Genomic DNA, 14,306 nt, shown 5'->3' with positions numbered 1-14,306 from the left:
GGTGACTGCCTATATCTCTTAAAGGACTTCTTTTTTTTAACAAGGAGTTGTCTGCACTCTGAGTTTAAAGGCAACCGCTGACTTTTAGTAGCGTCACAGATTACTCGAGCATTGTGAAATTGATCTTTGATAAAATTATATAAGTGATTAAAAGAGTTAAACACAGGAAATCTAGTGTTTGCTATGCCTGTGCTGAATTTGTTCCAATTGATGAAGTAGTGAGACTGTTGATGCGGGCAATAAATCCCGCCCAGAAAAATCTTAATGGGAATGTGGTCACTACCATAAAGGTCTGACCCAGTAGACCAGGTTATATTGCTAAATAGATTAGGGCTACAGAGACACAGGTCAATAAAAGAATTCCTCTCAGCAGAGAAGTAAGTGGGGCTGGATGGAATAATGAGGGCAATATTATTCAGATTGAGCCAGTCATAAATTTTATTGCCAGAGGAGGAAGTTTCTCGAGACATCCAGGCTGGATGGTGAGCATTAAAGTCACCTGCCAGAATAAAAGAACCTCCCATTTTTCCTTTTATGATATTGAGGTAAGAAGTGGAGAAGGAAGATGAAGGAGGTCTGTAACAGTTTGTAATATATATAATTTTGTCATTAAAATAGACAGAGATGACGAGAGCTTCAAACTCGTCGTTGCAATATTGGAATTCCAGTTTTGAAGGAATGTGTTTCTTGATAGCAGTGAGAAGACCTCTTTTATTTGAAGAATTGTCTTGACGATAAATATGGCAACCAGGCAGGAAAAAATTTTTCATTGGATTCAAATGCGATTCTTGAATGAGAATGATGTCAGACTGTTCAAGCAAAAATTGTTTCACAGAAGAGATTTTGTTTTTTATACCCCTGGCATTCCATTGTGTGATAGAAAGACCAGATGGGCTATTAAGTCTATTGATTGAAGTGTTGAATGAAAAAAAAAAAATTGTGAAAGGACAAACAAAAAGCCAGGAGAGAACTTATCCCCTAAGATACACTAAAATTACTTTTTTTTTCTTCACTTTTTCTTTCCCGGACGTGAAGAACGGGAAGAGGACCTTTGATTTTGTGATGGGATGAGGTCAACTTGCTCAATTTCACTCGAATCGATGATCTTTCTTTTGCCGCCAGATTCTTGAGTAATTTTTGCTGGTGGTGAAGAAAAGGGTTGTAACAATGCTTTGATTTCATTTATCAATGCTTCCCTAAAAGCACGAAGTTCACTTTGAAGAGTGGAAGTAATCTGAGTGTTTTCAGGAGGAGCACTTTTGGATGTAATCGTGGCATATGATTCTGTGTTAATAGATCGTCGTGCCACAGCGATAGAGACGTGGCGCTCTGCTTTGATCTGTAAAACTTTACATTCTGTATTGTATTGGACACACGATTTATCCAGCGCTGAGTGAGAGCCTTTGCAATTGATACAGGTGAGTGTACTAGCTGTACACACTGATACATGGTGCTGCTCCCCACATTTGTCACAAAATTGGGCCCTTGCTGGGCAATATTTTGCAATATGTGTGAATTTGAAGCATAGTTTACATTGTCGCGGTCTATCAATGAAAAGAGAAATCTTCTGGCGAAGGAACCAAAGCTTTATGTCCTCAGGTAAATGTGTTCCCAGCTTTGTTACTAACACAGTGGAGGTAGGAACTCCTTGCTTGATAAAACGCCGGAGCTCAAGAGGGATTATATTATTCCCTTGGATTTCTTCTGCTAATTCATTCACAGGGATGTCTGATTCTATGTTTCTGACGAGGAATCTTGTGGAACAGTTTTCCAGTAGGAATTTAGTAGATACTTTAGTTCCAAAAAGTTGGTTGATCATGAGTGCCTCCAGTGTTGACTTCGCTGTTGATATTGTTAGAATGAGGCACTTTCCAGAGCGAGTAAATTTCACCTCTGAGATATCTTTGCTTTTCCTGATGTAGGTGTTTAGCTCCTTCTGCAGGGCACGAGGCTTCGAAGCTGGGATAATTTGCGGGGAAATCACCATCACTTGGAATGATGAACAGCCCAGAGCGGCCGCTTGAATGGCTTTTTGACCATCTGACATGGTAGAAGTGAATACATTATGTTCGTCAGATTTTTTCTCAGAACCACTTACTTCCATTTTCTCGTGAGACAGAGACTGTGTAATGTTATCCGATGAAGTCGATGCAATAATCTTCATACTGTCAGTTTCAGAAAGACTTGTCATGTCCGAGGTTAGGCTTAAGCGCGCCACCCCTGGGGCGTGCTATTTAATTCTCGCCACTGCAAGAGGGGAAAAAAAAAAGAGAAAACCACAGACAAAACTATTCCGGAACAAAAAATAAAAAACCTGACGAACTTGTCAGCAAAAGAAAGAGATGCAAAAGGACAAAAAATTGAAAATATTGGACACAAGAACAAAACACAACCAACCGCAGGTCGACCACGTTCCTATAGTCCCCACTTTTATTTACTAGGAAACCAGGGTGCGTGTTGCCAGATGGTTGAACGAAAAAGAAGTCATGTAGTCTTACTTAGTTGACCATATAAATGGTATTTTAAGGGACATGTTTTTTTGAATGATAAAGCTGACTATATTTTGTCGAGAAAAAAACAGGAAATCAGGATTCCCAAACTCGGTAAAAAGACATCACCAGAAATTATGCCAATGGAAAACAAAGTTGCCAATTAAAAATAAAATCGCCGAGGCGAGAGATGCACTACAGCTAAACAGCTAATCGCAGTGGATCTTCAGAGCCAGTAGCGTGGTATAGCCAGTGATGGTAACCCCGTCAAGCAAAATTTCCCTTTTGACTAAATTTTTCCCACACATTCAGAAATTTTTGCTGCCATCTATCGGTGGAAATATGTAGTCAATTATTTTACACTAGAAAAGCATTGTTTGGCATTTATATATTTTTTTCAACAGAAATTCTTTTGTTTGACCAAATTTCAAAATTTCCCATATGGACCAATTTTCCCCACGAATATGGGAAATTTCCCACGAGTTACCATCACTGGGTATAGCGCTTAAGCCGTTTTCCTAGGAGCAGGCTTTCTGCTGTACGTCCAGCGTGAAAACTGTGATTGGTCAAAAAACCCGAATTTCAAGGTTTTAACCAATCAGCGTTTTCACGCTGCACAGGAAGGAAAACCTGGCTTTAGAAATTGAGATCTCCACATTACCAGCCAATCAGAGTCAAGCAACTGTGACGTCATAGAATTTTTTTCCCCCTAACATCTTCGTTTGAAAAATTGAATTTCTTTTAACAGGGTAAATATGATTTATTATAATTCACCACAAATTGTCAGATGCACGGGAATGGGTGGGGGGTTGTTCCCAAACAGGGAACTTGGCGATATAGGGGACCACACCGTATAATAAGTTATCGTTTATTGAATCACTAAAAAATGTTTTCAGTTTTTTTCTGATTTAATCCAAATGTGGTTCAGTTGCATCAAGTTGGCAATAACGGTTCGCGGAGCGAAGCTTTTATCATTTATTGATTCATAGAGTACCGACCCATTCCTTTGTTATTGGTTCATAATAGATTCATTAGGAAACCAAACATAGAACTTATGTTTCGGCCAGCCACTGCATTTATTGCGTGTCAATACAATTATGATCGTTATATCATTGTAACAGTATCGTGTGAGTAAGTGAGACGTAATGACAAAATAATAGCGAAATTGTTAATAGACGCTGGTGTTTGGCGATAAGTTGCCAAACGTAACAGCAGGAGGTACATTTTACACACGGTGATGTTTCTATGACCGAAAAATGGGGAAAAGATAGCCAAATCTATTGTTCTGTCACTTCGGTCCCCCAGAACGAAATTTCTGGTTACGGGTCTGTTGGAGAGTGCGGGGCCACTTATTATCTGGGAATGTGCCGCGAGCAATTTAAATGATGTAATACGCTTCGAGCATAGGAGATAGAAAGTCTGGGGGCACAATGATTTTCGAAATAATACCCTCCCCCCAACTTCTTATCAATGGGGGTATATTAGTTCAGGTACCCACAAAATAGGAGGAAGATGATATTAAGAATATTTTACATTTTTATAAAGGGTGGTTGATGACATAAGCAGCATTCAATTCCTCCCCAAGAGCCAATAAAATTATCTATAGAAATGCCGCAAGCTGCTTAAGTGAGAAGGTAAATGTACTGTGGGCCGCTTAAGTAATCTGGAAGCATTCCGCGAATCACTCGAGTGATCTGGGAATAATCTCCTAATATACCACGGGCCCAATTAAGTGAACTAGAGGTATGCCGATAACCAGGCCAGGGTGGGGGCCATGCGAGATATGAATATTCTATCATATAATTTGTAAGTTGGGAAATGTGCCAATTCATAAGAAATTCTGAAGAGGAATGTGTATGCAGCACAAATACAAGGTCACAACAGGCAAAATGCCCAAGGTGGCTGAGAAAAAGATACCCGTAAAAATATGGATAACATATTTCTAAAATTCAGCAACCAACTCCCACCTAAAAATGCAATTATAAAAACTAAAAACCATATGTACAATGATAGAATATTATACAATGCCCATAAAAATATTTATGGTTGCCTTATTCTATATAAGTATGGATACCTTCTCAATTTACTCCAACATGAATACAGTTTAGTATAATTTTAAGGGGTGCAAAATTCAGATTTATATAACAATGTATTTCTTCCCCCCCCCCTAACAAGGGTGAATTGGGGGGATGGTAGGGATAACCTAATTAATTACCACTTCGATATCTTCAAGTAGAAAACTAATATGAGGGATTCATATATAGTATAAAACACAAGATATTTCATTTTTTTTTTTTTACAATGCTAATAAATTTCCAGCATAGTGTTCTTGATATTTGTAGGGTAAAAATTCACAGTTGGACACCCTTTCCATCCTAATAGTTTTAAATCGAGGATTTACTTTACTATTTTTACACATAAATAATATTTGCATCCAAGATTACAACTATAAAGTTCTAGAAAAAAGAAATGACTAAATGTTTCTGAGATGAAAAAATATTGTTTCAGAAACTAATTTTTTTTTTTTGAAATGATCACAGACAAATCTGAATAAATACTGATCTTTATCAGTTATTATGCACAAGGGGAAGAGGGAAAAAAAACAGTCACTAATATTACAATAAAACCTTTGGTCCCATTATTACAGTCTTAATGGACAATGAGTTGTTAATATATCATCTTAATATGGGATGAAGCTGTTTCAAATGAATTCAACATACAATTTTTTTCCTCAATCACATTTGTAATAACATATTTGACAAAAAATGTATCAAAGAATGGAGATTTATTTCATGATACAAAATTTTCTACTACACACAACAAAACAATTTCACTTTAGAAAGAATAAAAAACAACAAAACTATTATACAGAAACATTTTAAGGCAAGAAATTGTAGTGATGACTAATTAAGCAATCAGTGTTGCTCAGTAGTTCAGTACTGATATGCATGCACTATCAGATCAGAGGTACCTGAACAGTTCTCGGTAAGATGAACAAGCAGATTCACAAAGCAGTTTCATGGAGGTAGGTATAAAGGAAATTTAGTTAACAAAACATTAAATACAAAGTGAATGGCTTTGATATAGTACGTAAATCTCACATAAGAAATAAAGTGGCATGAAAAACACCATGCATTTGACTTGGATCAATGGTGTGTCCTACCTATGCATGCTACTCAAACTAACAATCCAACAAGTGTGTGTGTACAGATTGCCAATATAGAGTATTGTGGCGTGGTATAAGTGATGTTTAGAAAAAATCTGATGTGTGTGTACCACAGTCGTTCAATTTGAGTTGCATGGCATGTGAAATGCAGGCCAACATCTTACTCATGGAAGCAGCACTTCATCAAACTGTTATTCTACTTAGGGCGGTATTCACCGATATAGTTTAAACTATAGTCACAATTTTTTGATAAGAGATCGACACGGATTGGTTAAATTCAGGTTTTTAACCAATCTATGTTGCTAAAAATTGTGACTGCAGTTTAAACCATGTCGGTGACTATGGCACTTAGTATGATCATAAAATGGGACAATTAGTTCAATGTCTTGAAAATAAATCAAGGTGCTTTAATCAACTGGTATTAGTGAAATCTAACGTTCAGGAACTGAATTTGCAAAATAAGTCTTGACCTCAACAAGTAACTCTGGAAGGAACTGGATAAGCAATTGCAACTGCTCTAATTCATGTCTATACTAATCAACTCTCTTATGCAGAAATGGTGTGCGCTTTGATTTGGGGGGGGGGGGGGGTAGAAAGGAACCACCTGTTCACAATTTCTGCCATATGCATTGCATACCGGAAAAAATTTGTTGTACCTAGATATGCTTGATCAGATAGTGTGGATGATTCAATGTTATCTGATACATATAATGCGGAAATAACTTCAAAAAATAGGAAACTTGAAATCTCACTTGAATTTACAATTTTAGATGAAAAAAAATTATAATACAAAAACTTGAAAGTGGAAAACTCGCCAACTTTGATGCATATATCACAACAGTATTTTTTAATAACTAACATTTTTTTCACACTCCAATGCGCACATTTCACATTTCTCTCCCACAAAAAAAATCCACACAATTCTCTAGTGCACAAGTTTTGGAAAATCATGAGTAATGCAATCTAGAACAAATGATTAGAGACCTCAAAATAAGTTGAAAATGAAATCCAAAAACATGAGAAGAAAAAAAAAAAAGATTGTGCTCAACACAATACTTCTTGGGTTAAGAGAAACTGTGATAGTGAACTTGTGTGTTTCAATTTGATACATTCTAACGAAATAGTTTTTACATCACTATACATGTGGAAATTTATTCAGCCCATTATCTCTGTTCGTTATAATTTTAAATAATTTTTTGCTGCTTTTGCGTTTTAATTCTTAAAGAACAATTTTTGATCGAAAATGATATCAATGTTCAATTAGAGTTCAATTAGAAAAGAATTCCTCGTTGTAGTCAGCAGCGAAAAATGGTCATGCATATACCCATCATTTTTTTCCACCAATACGTTTTTCTTTTAAACAATGGATAGCATATTGGACATTATCCATATAACAGCCAAAAGAAGAAGAAAAAATATATACATGTATTAAGCACTGATATTGTGTCTGTCTGTATTTTCGGAGCTCTCACTGGAAGTCTTGACATCATCTTCAACAGCTAGTTCAGAGAGTTTTTTCGAGATTTCTTGGTCAACCGTAGAATTCTGATTCTCTTTGTTTTCGGAAGAATTCAGAGCTTTTTCTGCATCAGTTTCATTCTCAGCAGATTCACGACTCAAACCGGACTCCTTGTTTTCTTCATCTACAATAAAATATTTGTAAAAGTGCAAGACATAAGAACAGAAGGTAGAAGTTTATCGGGTACAAAATTTCTTACCGATTCGTTTAAAGAGAGAGAAAACATAGATTTAAAAAAAATATTCAATAAGTATTTTTGTGACGTGATTTACATTTTTTGGTGCCACAACTCTAATATACTAGTGCATAAATAGCAAACTTTTCATCTGACGGAACTTTTTAAAATACAGTGCATCCCGCTTATAATGTTAAAACTGTCATGGAAAACAGTTGTAAGCAGGAAATTTATGGTTATGAGTAAGAGTTGGAACCCAAAAATAAGTCATATTAAGCAGGAAAACATTCTAAGTGAGATTCACTATAACTTCTAAGTTATAGTGAATATAGTTATAGTACAAATGTGACGAGAGAACCAAAGTTTTGAAATGGTAGTGCCACCTAATTAATCACAACTTGTATAGTAAATATATATACTATACAAAATATCTTGGTATCTATGTTGATTTTAACATGAAATGGAAATCTCATGTTGATTCCCTACCGGGAGTCAAACCCGGGTCCCCCGATTGCCGGACGAGTGCTCTGACCACTAAGCTACAGAGGAGAGAGAGATTTTCCTTCGCTAGAGCGTATATATCTCTATCTCCTCTGTAGCTTAGTGGTCAGAGCACTCGTCCAGCAATCGAGGGACCTGAGTTCGACTCCCGGTAGAGGCAGAGATGAGTTTTTTCCTTCCTTAAAAAATTAACATCTCAAATAATAAATATCTTCACAACATCCAGTCTTCTGTATATCTTGTATTAACAAGTGGAGAGCGACACTCATGTCATATATATATAGCCCTCTGGTGGCTCGTCGTTCCTGAGCTATTAGCTGATCGGTTTCACCGTCCATTGCACGGTTCCGTTCGGCATATATACGCTCTAGCGAAGGGAAAAATCTCTATCTCCTCTGTAGCTTAGTGGTCAGAGCACTCGTCCGGCAATCGAGGGACCCGCGTTCAACTCCCGGTAGAGGCAGAGATGAGTTTTTCCTTCCTTAAAAAATTAACATCTCAAATAACAAATATCTTCACAACATCCAGTCTTCTGTATATCTTGTATTAACAAGTGGAGAGCGACATTCATGTCATAAATATGTTTTTGCTTATCAGTATTCATGCTTTGTTATATCGTACGTACGTAACTTCAACAAAAGAAATTTTGACCATATGCGCGCCACTATAATCTTCGATTATTATCCAGGACTATTGGCTGCTAAGCCATTTCCCTGCACGATAAGACAAACAACTTTCTTGTTACCATCAGAGGGTTTGTAAAACTTCCTTAAAAAGGGAATTTCCCCATTTACGACGTGTGACGTCATTTCGAAAGGGAAAAAAAAGGACTTCATGCCCCACAAGAAATTCCTTAGGGACTGTTTTCATAAGCGGGGATTTTTTTTAATGAAGTAGGTAATTTTTAGGGACAATTAGGGATTTTTGTGATTTTCGTAAAAATTCGGGAGATTTAAGAACTTTTCGGGAGGTCGAGCGATGAAGCTAAAATTCGGGAGATTCCCGAAAAATTTGGGAGACTTGGCAGCTATGTATTCCTGATGTGAAAGTCATGTATTGGACTGATGCTACAGTGGCTCTGTGGTGGATTAAAGAGCATGGGGAATGGTCGGTTTTTGTGTCCAACAGGGTGAAGGAAATTTGACAGTTGACACAATATCAAAACTGGAAGCATATTCCAGGAAATATGAACCCAGCAGATTTATTATCTAGAGGTTGTTCTCCCAAACAATTGATAAAAACGGAATGGTGGAAAGGAATTTTGGCCTTTAAGTGAGGTATTTGATTAACCAGATGAAGTTAATATAGAGACTCGTAAAGTCAAAATAGTTAATACCAACTTGACAGAAAGCTCTCCACCATGGTATGCAAAGAGAGTAGCTGTGTATGACAAAATAATCCGTGTTTCAGGCTGGGTTCTACGTTTTGTTAATAACTGCAAGAGAAATTCCAATGAATGTAAAGATCCTGATCTTACACTCACAGAAATTGAAAATTCAGAAAAATTGTTGATTCGTTGTGTACAAAGATTGTATTTTCCTGATATTAATTCTATTAAATCTGTTGATGTATTTTATGATGATGATGATCTCATCTTGAGTAACCAAACTCAAAGACAATCCATATTTTCTTGCTCCTATTCTCTTACCTGGAAATTGTATGTTCACTAAATTGTTGATAGAATCTGTGCATAAGAAAAATTGTCATGCTGGAACTCAGATGATGTTATGTATATTGCGAGAAAAATTCTGGATAATAAGATCACGTAAAACTGTGAAAAGAGTTATTAATAATTATATGAAATGTAAACGTTTTAAGGCAGGGCCTATGGTTCCTGAGCCTTGTCCATTACCGGCAGATCGAGTGTCTGACGCTGCTGTATTTGAAATTGTAGGGGTTGATTTAGCAGGACCAATGTAATTGAAAAGCGGTGATAAAGTGTGGATATCATTATTCACATGTGCTGTATATCGTGCAATTCACTTTGAACTTGTTACCTCATTATCCTCTGAAGCTTTCTTATTAGCTTTGAGGCGTTTTATTGCAAGACGCGGAAAACCAAAAACCATATATTCGGATAACAGCACTAATTTCAGAGGTGCCAATAATGAATTCTTATGATTGGATTGGGATACGATTCTAAAGGAAACAAGAAGAATATTTTGGAAATTCAATCCACCAACAGCCGCTTGGTGGGGAGGATGGTGGGAAAGATTAGTACGTGTCGTAAAAGAGTTACTTAGACGTACATTGGAAAAATCAGTACTTTCATATGAAAAACTCGCTACGTGTCTTTGTGATTGTGAATCTGTCATTAATTCATGGCCCCTCACATACGTATCTGAGACTTCCGATGATCTGATTCCCCTCACGCCCTCTATGTTTCTGATCGAAAATAGAAATTCTGATGTAACAGACATAGACTTGATTGATTCCAAGCACTTGCAGAGGCGAATAAGATATCGAGTAAAATTATTTAATGATTTGAGACAACGATTTAAGAAAGAATACCTGAGTTTATTGTTCCAAAAACATGCTCAATCTAAGAATTTACGTGAACTGAAATTAGGAGAAATCGTTTTGTTAGGAGATGACTCGAAGAAATGGTTACATTGGCCTTTGGCAAGAGTTGTGGAGTTGATTAAGGGGCGTGACGGGAAGGTCCGCACTGTAAAGATTAAAACGCAATCAGGGACGTTTCTAAGACCTGTTCAGCGAATATATCCTTTGGAAGTACAGTTAAATGAACACACTAAGCAATATACATCTTCTGGCCAGAAGGTACCAGCTCATCTTGATTTGTTTAATAATGATATATATGTTTTTGAGTCAGTGACTCAAAAAGGTGGGGAGGAGATGTTAGGGGATCTATGAATTGGTGACGGGTTTGATGTCGCTAGATGGCAACAGGGGTTCTGCTGTGTGATTTTATTTCATTTTTAATTAACTTGTATTATTTGTGTAATTTATTATTTTTAATCTGGATTCTATGTACATACATTTATATTTTATTTTCATTGTAAATATGTCTTATATGAAACATTGCGGCAGTATTGGAAATATTATATATTTATGTACATGCAGACGTGCCAACTTTTGAAATCCAGAAATCCAGAGTTTCCCCCCCCGACACTCATAGTCTCGATCAAAAAAAAAGTTCATTAAAAAAAATTTTTTTTTAATAAATTAAGAAAAAGTTACACTCTTTCCTCCCCCCCCCCCAAAGAGAAGAATTTAATTGCATGACAGTCTTTCCATGCAGAATAGAGAAATCACATCTACATAATGTTCATAAAGTATAAGTGTTTCCTTTCGTGGATGCTATCAGTGATTGATAATCTTGGGTATATGAATTCTTAAAAGCTTTATATTTAGCTGTATATAGCTTAAAGTTTTATATTTTCTTCTGAAGATGTTTAATCGGAAGAAAATATTTAAAAAAATTCAAATTACAAAGCTGCGGACGAAAAAACTTGTTTACCGCACGGGCGTTAATGGAATACAATAACGATTATACAGGAATTTCGGCAACCAAAGTCATGCCCCTGATAAATGATTGCCGATAAACGCTACGAAAACAAAGTCGCGTCTTTGCCAGTTGCTTAAATGCGGTCACAGAGACCTTTTTTACGGCTGCTCGATGGAAATGACCACGGCTGTTCTCTATGGCGGTTTTCCCTAACAGCGACGGTAATCATTGACGCCACGACAACGTGAAAGCTCACGTAAAATCTAATTTTCTGCCAAAATCCGGAGAGCGGGAGGAAGGATGAAAAATCCGGAGTCTCCCGCCTAAATCGGGAGAGTTGTCAGGTCTGTACATGTATGTTGTCTGGAATGCAGAACCCATTTCGGGCCCCCACTGTGTGGGGGAGTTTAGTTTTAGTTTTGGTTAGAGAAGGGAGAAAAAGCTCTCTTTTGTTTCTTCTTGTGAGTAGTAGTAGCAGTCTTGTAGGAAAATGTGGTTGTGTGAATAAAAGTTTCTGTCGCATATTTTGATGTGACCTCATCTTTTCACTTTTGTGACTGAATTGCAGCAACAAATTGGCCTCGGGTAGAGGATGAAACCTGATAGAAATTAATTTTCAAGTTCAGTTTTTGATTATTCATAACATGATCCATATTTTTTGTCACCATTTGCTGTCCGACTAATCAAAAGAAATGTTTTTTCCCAACGATGCTTCTTTGAATTTGCGATACTTCTTGGACATATCCATCATGTTGAATAATATTTCTGTGAAATCATTTTAATTCACAGAGATTTACAGAAACCGTTAATTGCATGCCCATATGCAGGGCAATGCAGATGACTGTCCTTATACTGTATTTGTTTGTGAAGCCCTGTTCTAAAGCTTAAAGACCAGAATTCTAAGTAATATAGTATAAGGCTTTTTAGGAATATTTATAAACAAAATTTCAGAGATAAATTTGGTAATTCAAAATTTGAATAAAGCAACAAGGATTACCTGAATCTGATTGACTCTCGTCATCTTCATCATTGGATATTCTAGACTCAACAAACTTGGCAGCTTCTTCGAAAGCTGTCTTGAACTTGTGTGCATCTGGAAAATACATAAAACATGTCACACAAATAAAAGGGAAAACTCTGGGATTTTTTTTAGAATTGCAATGGGTGACCATATATAAATCCCATTTTCGTGAGATGCATTTTCGCGTTCTTGATTTTTTAGTAATAATTGGCAACTTTGCTTGCTTTTGGCATCATATTTAGCGACAATTACCGATTATTTGTACTTAAAATCCTGATTTCCTAGACTGAAGAAATATTTTCTTTAGGAATTTTCCAATCAAACGAAGCACAATTTGATGACTTTCGGAGATTTTTACTTGAAGATACAAAAAATTGGAAGAATCTGATTTCATTAACGCTGAAAATCTGAAAACTTCCAGGTAAATCGGATAGATAAAATTGTTAAATATCTAAATAAGTTTATATATCTAAATAAGTTTATATATCTAAATAAGTTTATATATCTAAATAAGTTTATATATCTAAATAAGTTTATATATCTAAATAAGTTTATATATCTAAATAAGTTGAATATCTAAATAAGTTTGTTTATAAGCTTATTTTTTCGTATCGTATAAGCTTTCTGATGCACAAGGTTTTCATTATAAGTTGACAATATATTATTACTTTGTCTCAGTATATGTTCTTATTTTTAGGCAGTAAACTTTCAGTTTGGTACAGAAACTATAAAAATTAAGTAAACAAATAAATGATGAATAACCATATTGATTCTCCATCTTGGTGAATCAACTGAAGAATTTCAGTTTGCACTACAACTAACAATATAAAATAGTTCAAAGAATATTTGTAAAAGAAGCATACAGGCGCCTATACAGTAGAGCATCGATTGCCCAAGACAATTGGGGATTGTTCTGATAACTGATTTTTTTGATAACCGATCGTTCACAGAAAAAAATTGTACCAGGAACAATATGAAACAAAGAAAGTGATATTAAACACAAAACTGTATGCACTCTGTATCACGTCTTACAAATAACTGTGAACTGACTAGCCTAGTTAGACAAGTTCAAAATGGACATCAAAATAGGCCTACAGTTTAGGAAAAGAAGTCCAAAATTTTCTTTTGCTTCAGAGCAGAGACTCGTTTTTTACAGCTAAAATATTGCAAACGTTTTAAAAACAGCAATTGGACAGCATCACATTCTTGTTGTTGTTTTAACCACTTCATAGCCATGTCAAGGCAGTGAATTTGCTAACTGGAATGCTTTCGGTTAACACTTTCAGGTCTAAGCCTGAGCCTGACTCGGGATGCCGTTTGTGTTTAAGGGAACTAAGCCCGAGTCAGACTAAGGCTCAACTTTTCACTCTCCTAGCTATAAAATGGCTGAATATATATGTTTCCAGTGTTTTTAAACATGATCTATAAGTATTATAGTTCCAAAAAATGTATAGATGGCAGCAGCCAATGGATGCAGTTTTATGAAACGATGTAGAAGTACAGTTGAAACACATTCGTCTTCCTAGGTAAGGTAGCCATGTTTGTAGTGTTTCATGATGTCTCATAAATGATTTTTAGACTTATCAAATGCTGATGATTTGGCTGAACTTAGCCAAATATATTAGCACACTATTCTTTGTCAGAGTCACCAGATTCAGATGATCCAGAATACCAGCCTGCTTGTAAGAGGGATTCAAAATCGCAGTTCTCAGATGACAACGATAGCACCGGTAAATATATTTGATTTTTTTCTTTTGAACAAAATTTTGTGTATATTATTATTATTTTTTTAATGGTTTAGGACGTATATTTTACAAAATTATTCATTTTAGATGATGAAATGAACTGTTTACTATAACTAGCAACAGATGATCAAGTAACACCAAATTCACAGAAAAAAGTGGAGACAAGTCAGGGGGGGATGATTCTGAATGGAGTACCAATGATACCCCATCACAACTCCCTG

At 36.0% G+C, this 14,306-nt stretch overlaps 2 protein-coding genes across 3 annotated transcripts in view; both read right to left on the bottom strand.

Annotated features, from left to right (window-relative positions):
* Positions 1-2,428, bottom strand: part of Kat60 (katanin p60) — a 41,472-nt gene extending 39,044 nt beyond the window's left edge. The window contains exon 1 of the mRNA XM_089237275.1: positions 2,398-2,428. The gene's annotated coding sequence lies outside the window, so the exon portion shown is untranslated. The remainder of the gene's footprint in view (positions 1-2,397) is intronic.
* Positions 2,429-5,036: 2,608 nt separating this feature from the next.
* Positions 5,037-14,306, bottom strand: part of LOC149089122 (ran-specific GTPase-activating protein-like) — a 31,113-nt gene continuing 21,843 nt past the window's right edge. For both annotated transcript variants that reach the window (XM_089237277.1, XM_089237278.1), the window contains exons 5-6: positions 12,317-12,412; positions 5,037-7,298 (exon numbers count right to left, since the gene is read on the bottom strand). In XM_089237277.1, coding sequence (XP_089093403.1) covers positions 7,084-7,298; positions 12,317-12,412 — 311 coding nt within the window. In that variant the 3' untranslated portion in view covers positions 5,037-7,083. The remainder of the gene's footprint in view (positions 7,299-12,316; positions 12,413-14,306) is intronic.

The sequence above is a fragment of the Pholcus phalangioides genome, unplaced genomic scaffold, assembly GCF_987345545.1.
Source record: "Pholcus phalangioides strain wild (caught in Gottingen) unplaced genomic scaffold, Ppha-v1.0 ptg000002l_1, whole genome shotgun sequence".
NCBI classification, from domain to species: domain Eukaryota; kingdom Metazoa; phylum Arthropoda; class Arachnida; order Araneae; family Pholcidae; genus Pholcus; species Pholcus phalangioides.
Note: the sequence above shows the minus strand (reverse complement) of the source record. Positions and strands in the feature narration are given on the sequence as shown.